At 48.5% G+C, this 17,078-nt stretch overlaps 2 protein-coding genes across 2 annotated transcripts; one reads left to right on the top strand and one right to left on the bottom strand.

Moving 5' to 3' along the window:
- Positions 1 to 2,866: 2,866 nt before the first annotated feature.
- On the top strand, positions 2,867 to 3,949 carry s1pr1 (sphingosine-1-phosphate receptor 1; the record flags this gene model as incomplete). The annotated part of the gene is made up of 1 exon (XM_083888362.1): positions 2,867 to 3,949. One exon carries the CDS (start codon positions 2,867 to 2,869, stop codon positions 3,947 to 3,949), a length of 1,083 nt encoding a protein of 360 aa, XP_083744488.1.
- Positions 3,950 to 8,741: 4,792 nt separating this feature from the next.
- On the bottom strand, positions 8,742 to 16,292 carry LOC310925827 (polypyrimidine tract-binding protein 1-like). The gene is made up of 14 exons (XM_083887849.1): positions 16,261 to 16,292; positions 14,752 to 14,812; positions 14,470 to 14,666; positions 14,223 to 14,369; positions 13,501 to 13,629; positions 13,296 to 13,406; positions 12,888 to 13,068; positions 11,153 to 11,224; positions 10,774 to 10,922; positions 10,666 to 10,699; positions 10,190 to 10,282; positions 9,887 to 10,103; positions 9,214 to 9,291; positions 8,742 to 9,140 (listed from the first exon to the last, which is right to left on the bottom strand). The coding sequence occupies exons 2-14, from the start codon at positions 14,762 to 14,764 to the stop codon at positions 9,008 to 9,010; spliced, it is 1,554 nt and encodes a 517-aa protein (XP_083743975.1). The 5' UTR covers positions 14,765 to 14,812; positions 16,261 to 16,292; the 3' UTR covers positions 8,742 to 9,007.
- Positions 16,293 to 17,078: the final 786 nt, after the last annotated feature.

The raw sequence follows: 17,078 nt of genomic DNA, 5'->3' as shown, positions 1-17,078 counted from the left end.
ATCACACACACACACATACACACACACACACACACACACACACACAGGGCCGTTTCTAGCTGTTTGGGGCCCTGTTGTAGATCCTAACTTCTTCATTCACAGTTTGTTAGATTTGAAGATGAAATCAGTCGATCGTCTTTGGATGTAAATCTGCACACGGTGACGCTGAAGTGTGTGAAATGTGATGTAGTTTGCATGCCAGGTGGCTAGGTGGCGCTGTGGAGCACTGACATACAACAACAGCAGCTGAAACGTCTTCTTCTTCTCTGTCGTAGGGTTGAGTCACAACATTAACTCAGAGCAGATTATAATACATGTTTGTTGTTGTTTGTCTGTGCTGCACATGTTTGTTGTTGTTTGTCTGTGCTGCACATGTTTGTTGTTGTTTGTCTGTGCTGCACATGTTTGTTGTTGTTTGTCTGTGCTGCACATGTTTGTTGTTGTTAGCGTTTTAAAGTTTCCTCTCTCGAAGGCGACTTTGTTTTTCTGTGTTTTTAACTTTGTTTCAGCCAAAAAAACGCTGTCGTCGTCTAAACTAAAGATTCTGATCAGATATTTAGTTTCACTCTGTGTTGTTGTTGTTGTTGTTGTTGTTGTTGTTGTTGTTGTTGTTGTTGTTGTCGTTGTTGTCGTTGTTGTCGTGATGTAAAACTTCAGATTAAACATAATCAGTTTAAACAACATTAAAAAACAGTGGGTGATGGTTCAGCTGGTTACTGGTCAGAAGCTGATGAAGGTTCTCCTGGTTCTTTTGGTTCTTCTGGTTCTCCTGGTTCAGAACTCCTCAGGTCACAGAACGATCAGAGGAAAATATCCAGAATCTGTTTTTAATGAAATAAAAGAACAAACAGCGTCTGAGTCTCTACATTAAAACAGTGAATATGAAGAGAGTGATGAGAACAATGTGATAGAAATATGTTTACATAGATCTGCAGTACACAGTACACAGTACACAGTACACAGTACACAGTACACAGTACACAGTGGGTCATCTGTTACAGTTAGCTGTTAGCTCACAGTTAGCTGAGCCTAGCTGAGGAGCTAGCATCACACAAACATAGCATGTTCATATCCACACTTTGTTCTGTCAATGTTTCTCTGCACCAGAGTCACAGTGATGAGCGTCTGTCAATCTCAGGGGGTTAGCTGTCAATCATCTGTCAATCATCCTGTCAGCAGACGTTACCACATGACAGCTCAGGCCAAAGGGGATTTTAACCTGATTTTAACTTGATTTACCCACAAACACTTTCATGCTTTGCAAATATTTGCATAATGAATAAATGCAAATAAAGAGGGTACTTTTCATTCTGAATAATATTATATAATATGAGTCTGAACTTGCAGTTTGGGGCCCCCTGGTGGCTGCGGGGCCCCCTGGTGGCTGCGGGCCCCCCTGGTGGCTGCGGGGCCCCCTGGTGGCTGCAGGCCCCCAAGGCTGCGGGGCCCCCTGGTGGCTGCGGGGCCCCTTTTGTGGCTGCGGTGCCCCTGGTGGCTGCGGGGCCCCCTGGTGGCTGCGGGCCCCCCTGGTGGCTGCGGGGCCCCCTGGTGGCTGCAGGCCCCCAAGGCTGCGGGGCCCCCTGGTGGCTGCGGGGCCCCTTTTGTGGCTGCGGTGCCCCTGGTGGCTGTGGGGCCCCCTGGTGGCTGCATAGTCCACAAACGAGAAATGGCTCTACACACACACACACACAGTGTGTAGTATGTTAACACACAAACATGTTTAGACTCGAAATGATCTTAAAACAACAACAACAAGGTCTTTCTCTGTCACTGTAGACAAAAGCACAACAACCGTGTACAACCTGTAACACAACAGTCTGTAGTTGTGTGTCTGCAGTTGTGTGTCTGTAGTTGTGCGTCTGTAATTGTGTGTCTGTAGTTGTGCGTCTGCAGTTGTGTGTGTAGTTGTGCGTCTGTAGTTGTGTGTCTGCAGTTGTGTGTGTAGTTGTGCGTCTGTAGTTGTCTGCAGTTGTGTGTCTGTAGTTGTGCATCTGTAGTTGTGTGTCTGTAGTTGTGCGTCTGCAGTTGTGTGTGTAGTTGTGCGTCTGTAGTTGTGTGTCTGCAGTTGTGTGTGTAGTTGTGCGTCTGTAGTTGTGTCTGCAGTTGTGTGTCTGTAGTTGTGCATCTGTAGTTGTGTGTCTGTAGTTGTGCGTCTGTAGTTGTGCGTCTGTAATTGTGTGTAGTTGTGCGTCTGTAGTTGTGTGTGAATGTGTTCCCCTCCAGTCGTCGTCATGGAGACGCTCAGTTATGTGGAGCCTCAGAGGAAAGAGGTCTTTGTTACCCACAAACCCTTTCACCTCCTCACACCCCCCCCTCTGACCCCTCCCCTCCCTGATTCATGAGAGCAGTGAACGATAAACTGACTTCATTATTGATGTGTGTGTGTGTGTGTGTGTGTGTGTGAGAGAGAGAGAGAGAGAGTGTGTGTGTGTGAGAGAGAGAGAGTGTGTGTGAGTGAGTGTGTGCGCTCTCTCTCTCTCTCTCTCTCTCTCTCTCTCTCTCTCTCTCAGTGTGTGTCGGTGTCTCTCGGCCGTCGGACGTCCTTCTTCTTCTCTCTCCGTTTGAAGGTAAAAATCATTTCATTTTCAATGATTTCAGTGAAAAGAGAAGAAAAAGAGTTGATGTGAAGAAGAGAGAGAGAGAGAGAGAGAGAGAGAGAGAGAGAGAGAGACCAGACCAGACCAGACCAGACCAGACCAGGTCTGAGGTCTGAGACAGAAACTTTAAAGCTCAGATTTAAAGTGGTCTCAGATCAGTTTGTGTCTCCGTGCAGGACCATGTTCTGGACCATGTTCTGGACCATCAGGACTCTTCTGACCTGAACATGACGCAGTGAAGTGTGAGGGAGCAGCGCCCCCTGCTGGTCATGGCCGAGCCCACGTATTCCGACCTGATCGCCAAACACTACAACTACACGGGGAAGTTCCGGAAGACGTCGCAGGACTCTGGTCTGAAGGCCGACTCCGTGGTCTTCATCGTCGTTTGCTGCTTCATCATCCTGGAGAACGTCCTGGTGCTGACGACCATCTGGAGAACCAAGAAGTTCCACAAACCCATGTTCTACTTCATCGGGAACCTGGCTCTGTCCGACCTGCTGGCCGGCGTCGTCTACACCGCTAACATCCTGCTGTCGGGCGCTAACACCTACAAGCTAACGCCCACGCAGTGGTTCATCAGGGAGGGCAGCATGTTCGTGGCTCTGGCCGCGTCCGTCTTCAGTTTGCTCGCCATCGCCATCGAGCGTCACCTGACGATGCTGCAGATGAAGCTGCACAACAACGGGAACGCGTGGCGCGTCTTCCTGCTGATCAGCGCCGTGTGGATGGTGGCGGCGCTGCTGGGCGGTTTGCCCGTCATGGGTTGGAACTGCATCCGCCACATGGCGCGCTGCTCCACCGTGCTGCCGCTCTACCACAAGACCTACATCCTGTTCTGCACCACGGTCTTCAGCGTCATCCTCCTCGCCATCGTGGTCCTCTACGCCCGCATCTACGCCCTGGTGCGAACGCGCAGCCGGAACCTGGTTCTGCGCAAAGCGAGCAACGGCCGCGGCGGCTCCAGCTCGGAGAAGTCTCTGGCTCTGCTGAAGACCGTCATCATCGTGCTCAGCTGCTTCATCGCCTGCTGGGCGCCGCTCTTCGTCCTCCTGCTGCTGGACGTGGCCTGTGACACGCTGAGCTGCGGCGTCCTCTACAACGCCGAGTGGTTCCTGGCGCTCGCCGTCCTCAACTCGGCCATGAACCCGCTCATCTACACGCTGACCAGCAACGAGATGCGCGGCGCCTTCCTCAAGACGCTGCTGTGCTGCACGTCCTGCGTCCGCGCTAACGCTAAGTTCAGCGCCGAGTTCAGCCGCAGCAAGTCCGATAACTCCTCCCACCCAAACAGGGAGGAGCCAGAGAACTCGCCCAGGGAGACGACCGCCACGTCGCCGGGAAACTCGTCGTGAACCTGAGGACGTCGGTGTTTGGACAGCGCCACCAAGTGGTGAGGATCAGGATTCACAGCACTTATGGTTAAACTGGGATAACATGCAGGTGGACTCACCTGGACTCACCTGGACCAGGACATTCTGGACTGAACACAGACCACAGTAGTGACTCAGATCCTGGAATCTGAGGTTTAAACGTTAGTCGTCATAGAAACTGTGTGTGTGTGTGTGTGCGTGCGTGTTTGTGTGTGTGTGTGTGTCTGTGTGTGTGTGTGTCTGTGTGTGTGTGTGTTGAAGCTCAGTTCTGCTAAAAGCGTCCAGTAAATAAACAAATAAACCACTTATTTTAGCAGGAATGAGCTTCTGTTTCCATGGTGATTAACATATTAATGTTGTTCCTGAATGTTTGTTAGCACTTAATAAAAACATATAGAAACAAGGCTCGTGTTTGACAGGAAGTGACATCACTGAACCTTTCACAATAAATTAAAAAGCTTTAAATCTGGAGCTTTTTCAAGTTACACCTGAGAAAAGTGTAGTACCTGCAGTAGACAGTAGGTGTCAGAGTGTAGTACCTGCAGAGGACAGTAGGTGTCAGAGTGTAGTACCTGCAGTAGACAGTAGGTGTCAGAGTGTAGTACCTGCAGTAGACAGTAGGTGTCAGAGTGTAGTACCTGCAGCAGACAGTAGGTGTCAGAGTGTAGTACCTGCAGTAGACAGTAGGTGTCAGAGTGTAGTACCTGCAGTAGACAGTAGGTGTCAGAGTGTAGTACCTGCAGAGGACAGTAGGTGTCAGAGTGTAGTACCTGCAGTAGACAGTAGGTGTCAGAGTGTAGTACCTGCAGCAGACAGTAGGTGTCAGAGTGTAGTACCTGCAGCAGACAGTAGGTGTCAGAGTGTAGTACCTGCAGCAGACAGTAGGTGTCAGAGTGTAGTACCTGCAGTAGACAGTAGGTGTCAGAGTGTAGTACCTGCAGCAGACAGTAGGTGTCAGAGTGTAGTACCTGCAGTAGACAGTAGGTGTCAGAGTGTAGTACCTGCAGAGGACAGTAGGTGTCAGAGTGTAGTACCTGCAGTAGACAGTAGGTGTCAGAGTGTAGTACCTGCAGCAGACAGTAGGTGTCAGAGTGTAGTACCTGCAGCAGACAGTAGGTGTCAGAGTGTAGTACCTGCAGCAGACAGTAGGTGTCAGAGTGTAGTACCTGCAGAGGACAGTAGGTGTCAGAGTGTAGTACCTGCAGTAGACAGTAGGTGTCAGAGTGTAGTACCTGCAGTAGACAGTAGGTGTCAGAGTGTAGTACCTGCAGTAGACAGTAGGTGTCAGAGTGTAGTACCTGCAGCAGACAGTAGGTGTCAGAGTGTAGTACCTGCAGTAGACAGTAGGTGTCAGAGTGTAGTACCTGCAGTAGACAGTAGGTGTCAGAGTGTAGTACCTGCAGTAGACAGTAGGTGTCAGAGTGTAGTACCTGCAGAGGACAGTAGGTGTCAGAGTGTAGTACCTGCAGTAGACAGTAGGTGTCAGAGTGTAGTACCTGCAGCAGACAGTAGGTGTCAGAGTGTAGTACCTGCAGCAGACAGTAGGTGTCAGAGTGTAGTACCTGCAGCAGACAGTAGGTGTCAGAGTGTAGTACCTGCAGAGGACAGTAGGTGTCAGAGTGTAGTACCTGCAGTAGACAGTAGGTGTCAGAGTGTAGTACCTGCAGCAGACAGTAGGTGTCAGAGTGTAGTACCTGCAGCAGACAGTAGGTGTCAGAGTGTAGTACCTGCAGAGGACAGTAGGTGTCAGAGTGTAGTACCTGCAGTAGACAGTAGGTGTCAGAGTGTAGTACCTGCAGTAGACAGTAGGTGTCAGAGTGTAGTACCTGCAGAAGACAGTAGGTGTCAGAGTGTAGTACCTGCAGTAGACAGTAGGTGTCAGAGTGTAGTACCTGCAGAGGACAGTAGGTGTCAGAGTGTAGTACCTGCAGTAGACAGTAGGTGTCAGAGTGTAGTACCTGCAGCAGACAGTAGGTGTCAGAGTGTAGTACCTGCAGCAGACAGTAGGTGTCAGAGTGTAGTACCTGCAGAGGACAGTAGGTGTCAGAGTGTAGTACCTGCAGTAGACAGTAGGTGTCAGAGTGTAGTACCTGCAGCAGACAGTAGGTGTCAGAGTGTAGTACCTGCAGAGGACAGTAGGTGTCAGAGTGTAGTACCTGCAGAGGACAGTAGGTGTCAGAGTGTAGTACCTGCAGTAGACAGTAGGTGTCAGAGTGTAGTACCTGCAGCAGACAGTAGGTGTCAGAGTGTAGTACCTGCAGTAGACAGTAGGTGTCAGAGTGTAGTACCTGCAGTAGACAGTAGGTGTCAGAGTGTAGTACCTGCAGTAGACAGTAGGTGTCAGAGTGTAGTACCTGCAGTAGACAGTAGGTGTCAGAGTGTAGTACCTGCAGCAGACAGTAGGTGTCAGAGTGTAGTACCTGCAGTAGACAGTAGGTGTCAGAGTGTAGTACCTGCAGTAGACAGTAGGTGTCAGAGTGTAGTACCTGCAGTAGACAGTAGGTGTCAGAGTGTAGTACCTGCAGAGGACAGTAGGTGTCAGAGTGTAGTACCTGCAGTAGACAGTAGGTGTCAGAGTGTAGTACCTGCAGTAGACAGTAGGTGTCAGAGTGTAGTACCTGCAGCAGACAGTAGGTGTCAGAGTGTAGTACCTGCAGTAGACAGTAGGTGTCAGTGTAGTACCTGCAGTAGACAGTAGGTGTCCTGAAGAGGCTCCATGACCTCTGACCCCTCGTCACTCGTCAGCCAATCAGACACAAGATCAAACTTTAGAAAGATCAGATCACAGACAGAGGTCTCACTCCCACTGAGAAAACAGACACCACAAATGTTTCAGTAGTTTTTTATTCATCTACAGAAACCAACGAAGAAGAGTCAGAAATACAAGGACCAGAATATACGTATATATATATATATATATATATATACGTATATATATATATATATATATATGTGTGTGCATGCATATACATACATATATATACATGTGTGGATATATACACAAATATATTTACATTTATACATATATATATATACACACACACAACATTATATACACATATATATACATGTGTGGATATAAACACAAATATATTTACATTTATAAATGTATACATATATACATATATATATATATATATTCAGAGCGGGAACACATGTGATGTCATCATGATGTCATCAGCCACATCATCACAGTATTTAGACATACTGATACTCAGTAATACTCATTAATACTCACTGGTCCTCCTGGTCTCATGTCCTCCTTGTCTCTGGTCCTCCTTGTCTCTGGTCCTCCTGGTCTCATGTCCTCCTGGTCTCTGGTCCTCCTTGTCTCTGGTCCTCCTGGTCTCTGGTCCTCCTGGTCTCATGTCCTCCTGGTCTCTAGTCCTCCTTGTCTCTGGTCCTCCTGGTCTCATGTCCTCCTGGTCTCTAGTCCTCCTGGTCTCTAGTCCTCCTTGTCTCTGGTCCTCCTGGTCTCATGTCCTCCTGGTCTCTGGTCCTCCTTGTCTCTGGTCCTCCTGGTCTCATGTCCTCCTGGTCTCTAGTCCTCCTGGTCTCTAGTCCTCCTTGTCTCTGGTCCTCCTGGTCTCATGTCCTCCTGGTCTCTAGTCCTCCTTGTCTCTGGTCCTCCTGGTCTCATGTCCTCCTGGTCTCTAGTCCTCCTGGTCTCTAGTCCTCCTTGTCTCTGGTCCTCCTGGTCTCATGTCCTCCTGGTCTCTGGTCCTCCTTGTCTCTGGTCCTCCTGGTCTCTGGTCCTCCTGGTCCAGGTCTATGTGAGGACCAGACAAAGAGCAGAATCTGAGTCAAAGTTGAGTTGAAGCCACCTCGTGAGGAGCGTGGGTGGGCGGAGCTTACTCTGTAATGAAGTGCTGCCACCTGCTGTTGAGAAGCTGCAATGACACGAGTGAACGTCCAGACGTTTGCTAGCCACAGCAGCTGCTAACAGCTACAGCACAGCCTGTTAGCATTAGCTGTTGCTAACTACAAACACACAGGAAACAGGAAGTGGTCGTTGCATAAAAACATGTTTATTCTTTTTTTTTTTTAAGGCTCAGAATCATCGCACACACGTTTCATCACCTGTGACATGAGCCCCTCCCCCGGCTTATAAGCCCCTCCCCCGTCTCACCTGAGGACTTGTGGTGCATTCAAGACCCCAGGACATTTCTTGTTTTTTACTAAACTTCAGTAACTCTGGAGGATTCATGTGTTCATGTGACCTTCAGCTGCTGTTACCATGGTAACAGAGTCAGTCTCCAGGACTGCAGTGCATTGTGGGACGTCTGGAATGTAGCGATGACTCAGCTGATTGGACGACAGTGACTCAGCACTTCTGTGTTTTTGGTTTCAGTTCGTCGTGAAAAACAAACGTATAAATAAAACAAACATGGTAAACACAGTAGAGCAGACACGCCCACAACACGCAAACCAATCACAGCTCAGGAATGATTAACATAACGCTACAACTCATTTACATAAAAAAACAAATCATCGTTTACAAAGAAACGTAAAGAAATACGAAAAAAAAACAAGATTCTAAAAAACAGTCGATAAAGACTCACATCTGTGATCTCACACCTGTGATCTCACCTGTGATCTCACACCTGTGATCTCATACGATATGTTGACGTTGCACAGATGCATGATGGGACATGACGTCTAAGGCACAGTGGTGGGTGAAGGTCGCCCAGGTCAGAGGGCAAAGGTCATGAAGATGTCAAATAAATAAGAGCAGATTAAAGGGACAGTTGAGCTGGTCCACTGCTGCCTCGTGTGGTCAGTCTGTGTCACATAGAAACACTGAACTGTGCCTTTAATCACAGTGAGGGAACAGGAAGTACTCGGTCTGTTTCCTGATCAAATCTGTCACTTCCTGTTTTCAGCTTCAAGCAGGAAGTGACATCACAGCAGAGTCGACGCTGGTCTGGAATGATGGGAGTGTGGTGTCACGATTGGTCTGGTCTGGTCTGGTCTGGACCGGTGGTCCAGTCCAGTCTGGTGGTCCAGTCTGGTGGTCCAGTCCGGTCCAGTCCAGTGTGGTCAGATGGAGGACTTAGAGAAGGAGACCCTCAGGTGATGGTTCTCTCCCAGGTCGTGGTTGTGGAACTGGATCAGGGACTCGATGGACTCGTCCACAGAACCCATCTGGATCAGAGCCATTTTGTGGTCCTTCCTAAAGACCAGACCAGAACAGGTTCTGAGTGTCTGGACTGAGGTGAAAACACAGCGTTGACTCTGATACTCACTGGAAGAACTTGAAGGCGTCGACTGTGAATCCTGAGCTGGAGAAAAGTCTCCTGAGGTCTTCTTCTACCACAGAGGGTCTGAAACAGAACCAGAACCAGACATGAGACACAACCAGAGCAGGTCAGGACCAGGACTCAGGCCCGGGTCAGGACCAGGACTCAGGCCCCGGGTCAGGAGAAGGACTCAAGCCCGGGTTAAGAGCAGGACTCAAGCTGGGGTCAAGAGCAGGACTCAGGCCCTGGGTCAGGACCAGGACTCAGGCCCGGGTCAGGACCAGGACTCAGGCCTGGGTCAGGACAAGGACTCAGGCCCCGGGTCAAGAGCAGGACTCAAGCTGGGGTCAAGAGCAGGACTCAGGCCTGAGTCAGGACAAGGACTCAGGCCCCGGGTCAAGAGCAGGACTCAAGCTGGGGTCAAGAGCAGGACTCAGGCCCGGGTCAGGACCAGGACTCAGGCCCGGGTCAGGACCAGGACTCAGGCCCGGGTCAGGACCAGGACTCAGGGCCCGGGTCAGGACCAGGACTCAAGCCCCGGGTCAGGACCAGGACTCAGAGCCAGGTCAGGACCAGGACTCAGTCCTAAGTCAGGACCAGGACTCAGGGCCGGGTCAGGACCAGGACTCAGAGCCAGGTCAGGACCAGGACTCAGGGCCGGGTCAGGAGCAGGACTTACGGGATGTTGGACAGGTGCAGAGTTGCAGATGGAGGGTAGATGTTAGAGTAGTTCTTAGATCCAGGTTTCTTGAAGCGGTGCAGAGTTGATCCACTAAAGTCCTGAGTCAGACCCTGATCCTCATGACCTTCACGAGGAAGCTGCACACACGAGTGTTTGGACAGTGTGATACGGACGGGGTTACCATGGAGACGCTGACCGTTCAGGTGACTCATCGCTGACAACAACAACAACAACAACAGGTGAGGTGACAGTGGGCGTGGCCTGTGATATTAAAGTGGGCGTGGTCTGTGGTGCAGTTACCGAGCTGAGCCTGAGTGCAGTCTGACATCTGAACCAGAGCATTATCCTTTTTATTGAAGAGGATCTTCACCCTGGTGACGTCTCCATACACACCTACACACACACACACACACACACACAGAGACACACACACACACACACACACAGAGAGAGACAGACACACACACAGAGAGAGACACACACACACACACACACACACGCAGACACACACACACATACACACACACACAGAGAGAGAGAGAGACACACACACACACACACAGAGAGACACAGACACACACACACAGAGACACAGACACACACACAAAGACACACACAGACACAAAGAGAGAGAGAGAGACACACACACACACACACAGTCACATCAGTGTTACAGTAAACTTTATAACCCACTCACTCTCCCACACCAAAGTGTCCACAGATGCTCATTGACTCTCTGCTGCCTCGTGTGTTAGAGTGACAGAGTGTAAACATACCAAAGAGGATGAAGAGACAGAGGGGCGTGGCTCTCTGTGAAGACACAAGACACACAGGTCAGTCACAGTCATGTAGAGGGTCATTACAACAGCAGGGGGCGCTCTCACCTCAGGGTTCAGGTTACTGACCAACAGGACACAGTGTCCAGAGGACAGAGACGGGAGGTGGAATCTGGACGAGGACGGAAGAGACAGAGACGCCAGGGCTGCTGCAGGGACACCAGAGAGGGACAGTGTCCCTGGGTATGAAGAGGACACTGAGGGACACAGGACAGAGAGGACAGAGAGGACAGAGGGGGACACAGAGAGGACAGAGAGGACAGACATGGTGATAATCTGAGGAACAATTGAACATTACCCATCATGCTCCAGCACTTCCTGTTAACAGAGTAACCATGGAAACACAGAGCAGGTGATGAAGATGATGAAGATGATGATGATGATGAAGATGATGAAGATGATGAAGATGATGAAGATGAAGACTGACCTGCAGGCTGGAGGGTGAAGGCTGGAGAGAAGGTGTGAGTGGAGAATGGAGAAGCTGAGATGATTCCTGGATCTGAGAGACAAGAGAAGATCAAGTTAATGATGAACCCTGTAAAGAGTCTACAGACTATAGAGTCTACAGCAGGGGTCACCAACGTGGTGCCCGCGGGCACCTGGTAGCCCGCAGGCAGCCAATAGGGTGCCCGCGAGCTCACTTCACTTCACCTCACTTGCATGTATCCGTATGATGGCTCAGTAAAATATCTTTGATATTCTCTCGCGTTTTCTCCTCACAGGCTCCTGTAGAAACATGGCGTCTCTCTGCTAACAGTGGCTATGCAACCGCAGCCCGCGACCATGTTATTTTACATGACTTTTTGAAACACTACGAAAATGAAACAAAAACTATTATACAGCGACTTGACAATGCAGGAGCACATAATATGTATAAAAAAGTGGATTTTGGGTAATTTAAACCCATAAATACTACACAGTGTCCCTTTAAATGGTAAAAAAATGGTGCATAAAATGTTAATGTGGTAGCCCTCCATATTATTTTTTACCCTTAAGGTAGCTCTCTGTCTCAAAAAGGTTGGTGACCCCTGGTCTACAGACTATAGAGTCTACAGTCTATAGAGTCTACAGACTATAGAGTCTACAGTCTATAGAGTCTACAGAGTCAACAGTCTGTAGGGTCTACAGTCTATAGAGTCTACAGTCTATAGAGTCTACAGAGTCTACAGACTGTAGAGTCTACAGACTATAGAGTCTACAGACTATAGAGTCTACAGAGTCAACAGTCTGTAGGGTCTACAGTCTATAGAGTCTACAGTCTGCAGAGTCTACAGTCTACAGAGTCTACAGTCTTTAGAGTCTACAGTCTATAGAGTCTACAGTCTTCAGAATCTACAGTCTACAGTCTTCAGAATCTACAGTCTACAGAGTCTACAGTCTAGAGTCTACAGTTTACAGTCTACAGAGTCTACAGTCTTCAGAATCTACAGTCTACAGAGTCTACAGTCTAGAGTCTACAGTTTACAGTCTACAGAGTCTACAGTCTTCAGAATCTACAGTCTACAGAGTCTACAGTCTACAGAGTCTAGTCTACAGTCTACAGTCTACAGAGTCCTCAGTCTACAGTTTACAGTCTACAGAGTCTACAGAGTCTAGTCTACAGTCTACAGAGTCTACAGTCTACAGAGTCTAGTCTACAGTCTACAGAGTCTACAGTCTACAGAGTCTACAGTCTACAGAGTCTACAGTCTAGTCTACAGAGTCTACAGTCTACAGAGTCCTCAGTCTACAGTTTACAGTCTACAGAGTCTACAGAGTCTAGTCTACAGTCTACAGAGTCTACAGTCTACAGAGTCTAGTCTACAGTCTACAGAGTCTACAGTCTACAGAGTCTAGTCTACAGTCTACAGAGTCTACAGTCTACAGAGTCTACAGTCTACAGTCTACAGTCTACAGAGTCTACAGTCTACAGTCTACAGAGTCTACAGTCTACAGTTTACAGAGTCTACAGTTTACAGTCTACAGTCTACAGTTTACAGTCTACAGTCTACAGAGTCTACAGAGTCTACAGTTTACAGTCTACAGTCTACAGAGTCTACAGTCTACAGTTTACAGTCTACAGAGTCTACAGAGTCTACAGAGTCTACAGTCTACAGAGTCTACAGTCTACAGAGTCTAGTCTACAGAGTCTACAGTCTACAGAGTGAGTGGGTGTGGCTTACTGAAGGCCGTTGCCATGGCAGCATGGTCCATGACAGTGGGCGGAGCTTCTCCTGTAGGCAGGTCTGGTCTGGTGAAGTCTCGACTTTTCTCGTTGTTGTATTTGATGTTTAGATTGTTGAGTTTAGAGAAACTGATCCTTAGAGTGCAACAGCTGTTATAGATGTTCTGTCCATCTAGAGACTGAGGACATGAGAGGACATGAGAGGACATGAGAGGACACTTAGAGTGCAACAACTGTTATAGATGTTCTGTCCATCTAGAGACTGAAGACATGAGAGGACATGAGAGGACATGAGAGGACACTTAGAGTGCAACAACTGTTATAGATGTTCTGTCCATCTAGAGACTGAGGACATGAGAGGAAAGAGGACACTTAAAGGACACAGAGGGACACAGAGGACACAGACCAGTTTAGCGTTGTGCGCTGACGCTCCATCATGAAATTGCATCAGAGCCTGGAACTGATTATTCTTGGTGAAGACGATGATTCTCAAAACTGTCCCGAACTTTGAGAAGATCTGAGGACCAGAGACGCACGCTAGCATTAGCTTAGCATCAACAGCACGAGCGGATCCACCGGTCTGCTTGGGCTCATGCTAACGTTAGCGTTACCTGGCAGAGGGCGTCCAGCGTGACAGGATACATCAGGTTGTCCACCACCACCCTCAGGACAGAGTTGGACGCTGCAGTGGACGTGTCCACATGAGGACAACTGAGAGCCCTGAGAGCTGCCTGAGCTCGCTGAGAGGGGGAGGGGCATAAGACGGACAGACGGCTGAGCAAACGCTAACGAGAGGCTAACAGATGCTCACTAGAGGCAAACAAAGGCTAACAGATGCTAACTAGAGGCTAAAAGATGCTAACTAGAGGTTAAAAGAGGCTAAGTGGAGGCTAACAGATGCTAACTAGAGGCTAACAGATGATAACAGAGGCTAACAGATGATAACCAGAGGCAAGCAGATGATAACAAATGCTAACTAGAGGCTAGCAGATGATAACTAGAGACTAACAGATGCTAACTAGAGGCTAGCAGATGATAACATGCTAACTAGAGGCTAGCAGATGATAACAAATGCTAACTAGAGGCTAGCAGATGATAACAGGTGCTAACTAGAGGCTAGCAGATGATAACAGATGCTAACTAGAGACTAACAGATGCTAACTAGAGGCTAGCAGATGATAACAGGTGCTAACTAGAGGCTAGCAGATGATAACAGATGCTAACTAGAGACTAACAATTGCTAACTAGAGGCTAGCGGATGATAACAGATGCTAACTAGAGACTAACAGATGCTAACTAGAGGCTAGCAGATGCTAAGAGGACAGTGTCTCACCTCCTGGTTGGGGTTGTTGTCCGTCTTCAGCTCCTTGTGGTTGGAGAACTGGACGTAGACCGGATGATGTCTGATGATCGGAGTCACTGTGGAGTAATAACTGACCATGTGCTGAGCTGTGTCCTCTGAGGACATCTCTAAGAAGGCCTGAGAGGACACACACACACACACACACACAGGACAGGTCAGTCTCCCTCAGTGTCCCCTCAGGTCCTCAGTGTCCCCTCATGTCCCCTCATGTCCTCACCTGGTTCTTGGCCTTGAGCAGCAGCAGGTTAGTGATGTCACCAAAGGGCAGACCCAGACTGATGACCTCAGCCTCTGTGATGTCACTGGGCAGTCTGCGCACATGCAGCACTCTGGACGGGACTCCGCCCCCGACTCCGCCCATGACTCCGCCCCCTCTCATGTCCCCTTTGAACTTCTTACTGTCGTTGCCATTGGCTACAGGAGACACAGGTTCAGAGGGTCACACACACACACACACACACGCACACACACACACGCACGCACACACACACACACTGACCTGTGGTGCTCATGATATATGGACCAACGGAGACGCTGGAGAAAAGCTCGTCAGATCCTCTCTGCAACACACACACACACACACACACACACACACACACACACACACACACACGTTGGAGGATCATGTGACAGAGTTCATGTTTAATTATTCAAAGTGAAAACTAAACCAACACCTGCTGCTGTCTCACATCACTTCCTGTTTCAAAATAAAATACACACGTCTTCTTTTTGACAACCATCTTAGATTTAATCTCCTGAGTCTTTATTCTTAGTCTTTTGGACGAAAATGCTTATTAGTTTTAGTCACATTTTAGTCACTTCTATATCTGATAGTTTTAGTCTAGTTTTAGTCGACGAAAACTCAAAAAGGATTTAGTCTAGTTTTAGTCGAAAAAAAGAAGTATAGTCTTTTAACAAATGTATTTAGGTCAATAAGTATTGGAGATTGTTGTTGGGCAGTGTCGCACATAAGTTGAAAATAGCAGCAGATCTATAAGTTAACACACTGTGAGCTTGCACATTGTCTATTATTACACACAAAGAGATGATCACACTGTCACTGAATGTAAACATGGCTAAACATGCTGCTAAAGAAACACACATAATTGAGAATTGACGTTAGCTTAACAAAGGCTAACTTTAGCCACTACTACAACTACTGTGTCCAGTTATTGTCATGTCCCTAAATAATCCATCTGTCTGTTGTTTGCTAACATGTTAGCATAAAGATCGCTAGCTTAAAATGCTAACGAGTCCACCCCATTCAACGGTGAACACACACACACACACACACACACACACACACACACACACTGCAGAAGCAGTAGCGGGGTACGTGCATATTAAGTAGCCATGTGCTTTCTCCGTGACCGTCAGGTGATTGGCCGAAAAAACGAAATGTCATGCGTTTTAAACGTCTGACAGACCATTTTCGTCCGTTCTCATATCGTCAACGAAAACTCACACACGTCTCGTCATGTTTTCGTCATCAAAGAGTCACGTTTATCTCGTCACCGTCTCTTTATCGTCATGAAAAAAAGTGGCATCAACGAAAACAACGTTGGATACAACGACCCTAAACTGATGATGATGATCACAATCTTTAGTTTCAGTCTGAAGTCAAGGTCATAAACAACTCCACCACCAGGTGTCACTAAAGCACACACACAAACAGCTTACTGCTCCTTTAACTGTGAACCAATCACTGAGGTCAGAGACGAATGACATCATCACAACACAGCACACAGGGAAACCAAGAGAGGAGCAGGAGGAGGAGGAGGAGGAGCAGGAGGAAGAGGAGGAGGAGGAGCAGGAGCAGCAGGAGGAGGAGGAGCAGGAGGCGAAAGAGGAGGAGGAGGAGCAGGAGGAAGAGCAGGAGGAGGAGGAAGAGGAGGAGGAGGAAGAGGAGCAGGAGGAGGAGGAAGAGGAGCAGGAGGAAGAGGAGCAGGAGGAGGAGGAGGAGGAAGAGGAGCAGGAGGAAGAGCAGGAGGAGGAGCAGGGAGCCTACCTTTGTACCAACTGTTATATCTTGGTGGTCACTGCTGTGAAGAAAAGACAGTGTGTTAGAAATTTAAAAAAGCAAATAAAATAAAATGAGGTTAAAGAGATGATGAGGAGGAGCAGGAGGAGGAGGAGGAGGAGGAGGAAGAGGAGGAGGAGGAGGAAGAGGAGCTACTGTTGATATAGAAGCAGGAAATGAAGGCAACCCAGAAGAGAAAAAGAGTCCAGACTCTTCTCACTGTGCTGTCATCACCTGCAGGGGGCGCTAACAGCACAGTGACACAGCTCAGAGAGGCGGAAGTGTCCCTTTAATCTGTCAATGTCAGCTGATCATCACCTGGACAGGTGTATGACGTCATCATATATACATTAAAAACACTGAGTGATGGAGACAGCGTGTCAGGCTGGTTCTGAGCAGCAGGGGGCGCCAGCTGTGACACACAGCAGTGGACGCATCCCTTTGATGTTGAAGTGAGAATCAACATTTAAGCTAACGTTTACAGGTCTTTACGTAACTTTAACACAAACTCTCTCTTTTACGGTGTTTTCACAGCAGTAAACCGCGTCACGTGCTCGTGTGTCCGCGCACAGTGGCCCCTCCCCCCGCTAACATCGAGCTAACTCCCGCTAGCTTGTCTCACTCAACTTTTTGGTCGTCTGCTTAGCTCAGCTTGGCTTAGCTTAGCGCTATTCACAAAGTTACTCTCACACACACACACACACGCAGGTGCTGCGGTGTTTACGTGAATCCTGACAGAACACGCACAGTCACGCACACTCCCGCAGACACTCACGGAGTCACGGAGGAAACTCACCCGTCCATGG

The sequence above is a fragment of the Microchirus variegatus genome (assembly GCF_963457635.1).
Source record: "Microchirus variegatus genome assembly, chromosome: 4".
NCBI classification, from domain to species: Eukaryota; Metazoa; Chordata; class Actinopteri; order Pleuronectiformes; family Soleidae; genus Microchirus; species Microchirus variegatus.
The sequence above is the reverse complement of the archived record's forward strand: the minus strand, read 5'-3'. Positions and strand labels throughout refer to the sequence as shown.

Bases quoted from the DNA above. Each gene is read 5' to 3' on its own strand.
- LOC310925827 (XM_083887849.1), bottom strand. The intron at 14,370-14,469 runs GTGAGGACATGA...GTGTCCTCTCAG, and splicing joins TGCTCAAGGCCAAGAACCAG to GCCTTCTTAGAGATGTCCTC. The intron at 9,141-9,213 runs GTGAGTATCAGA...TCTGGTCTTTAG, and splicing joins GACGCCTTCAAGTTCTTCCA to GAAGGACCACAAAATGGCTC.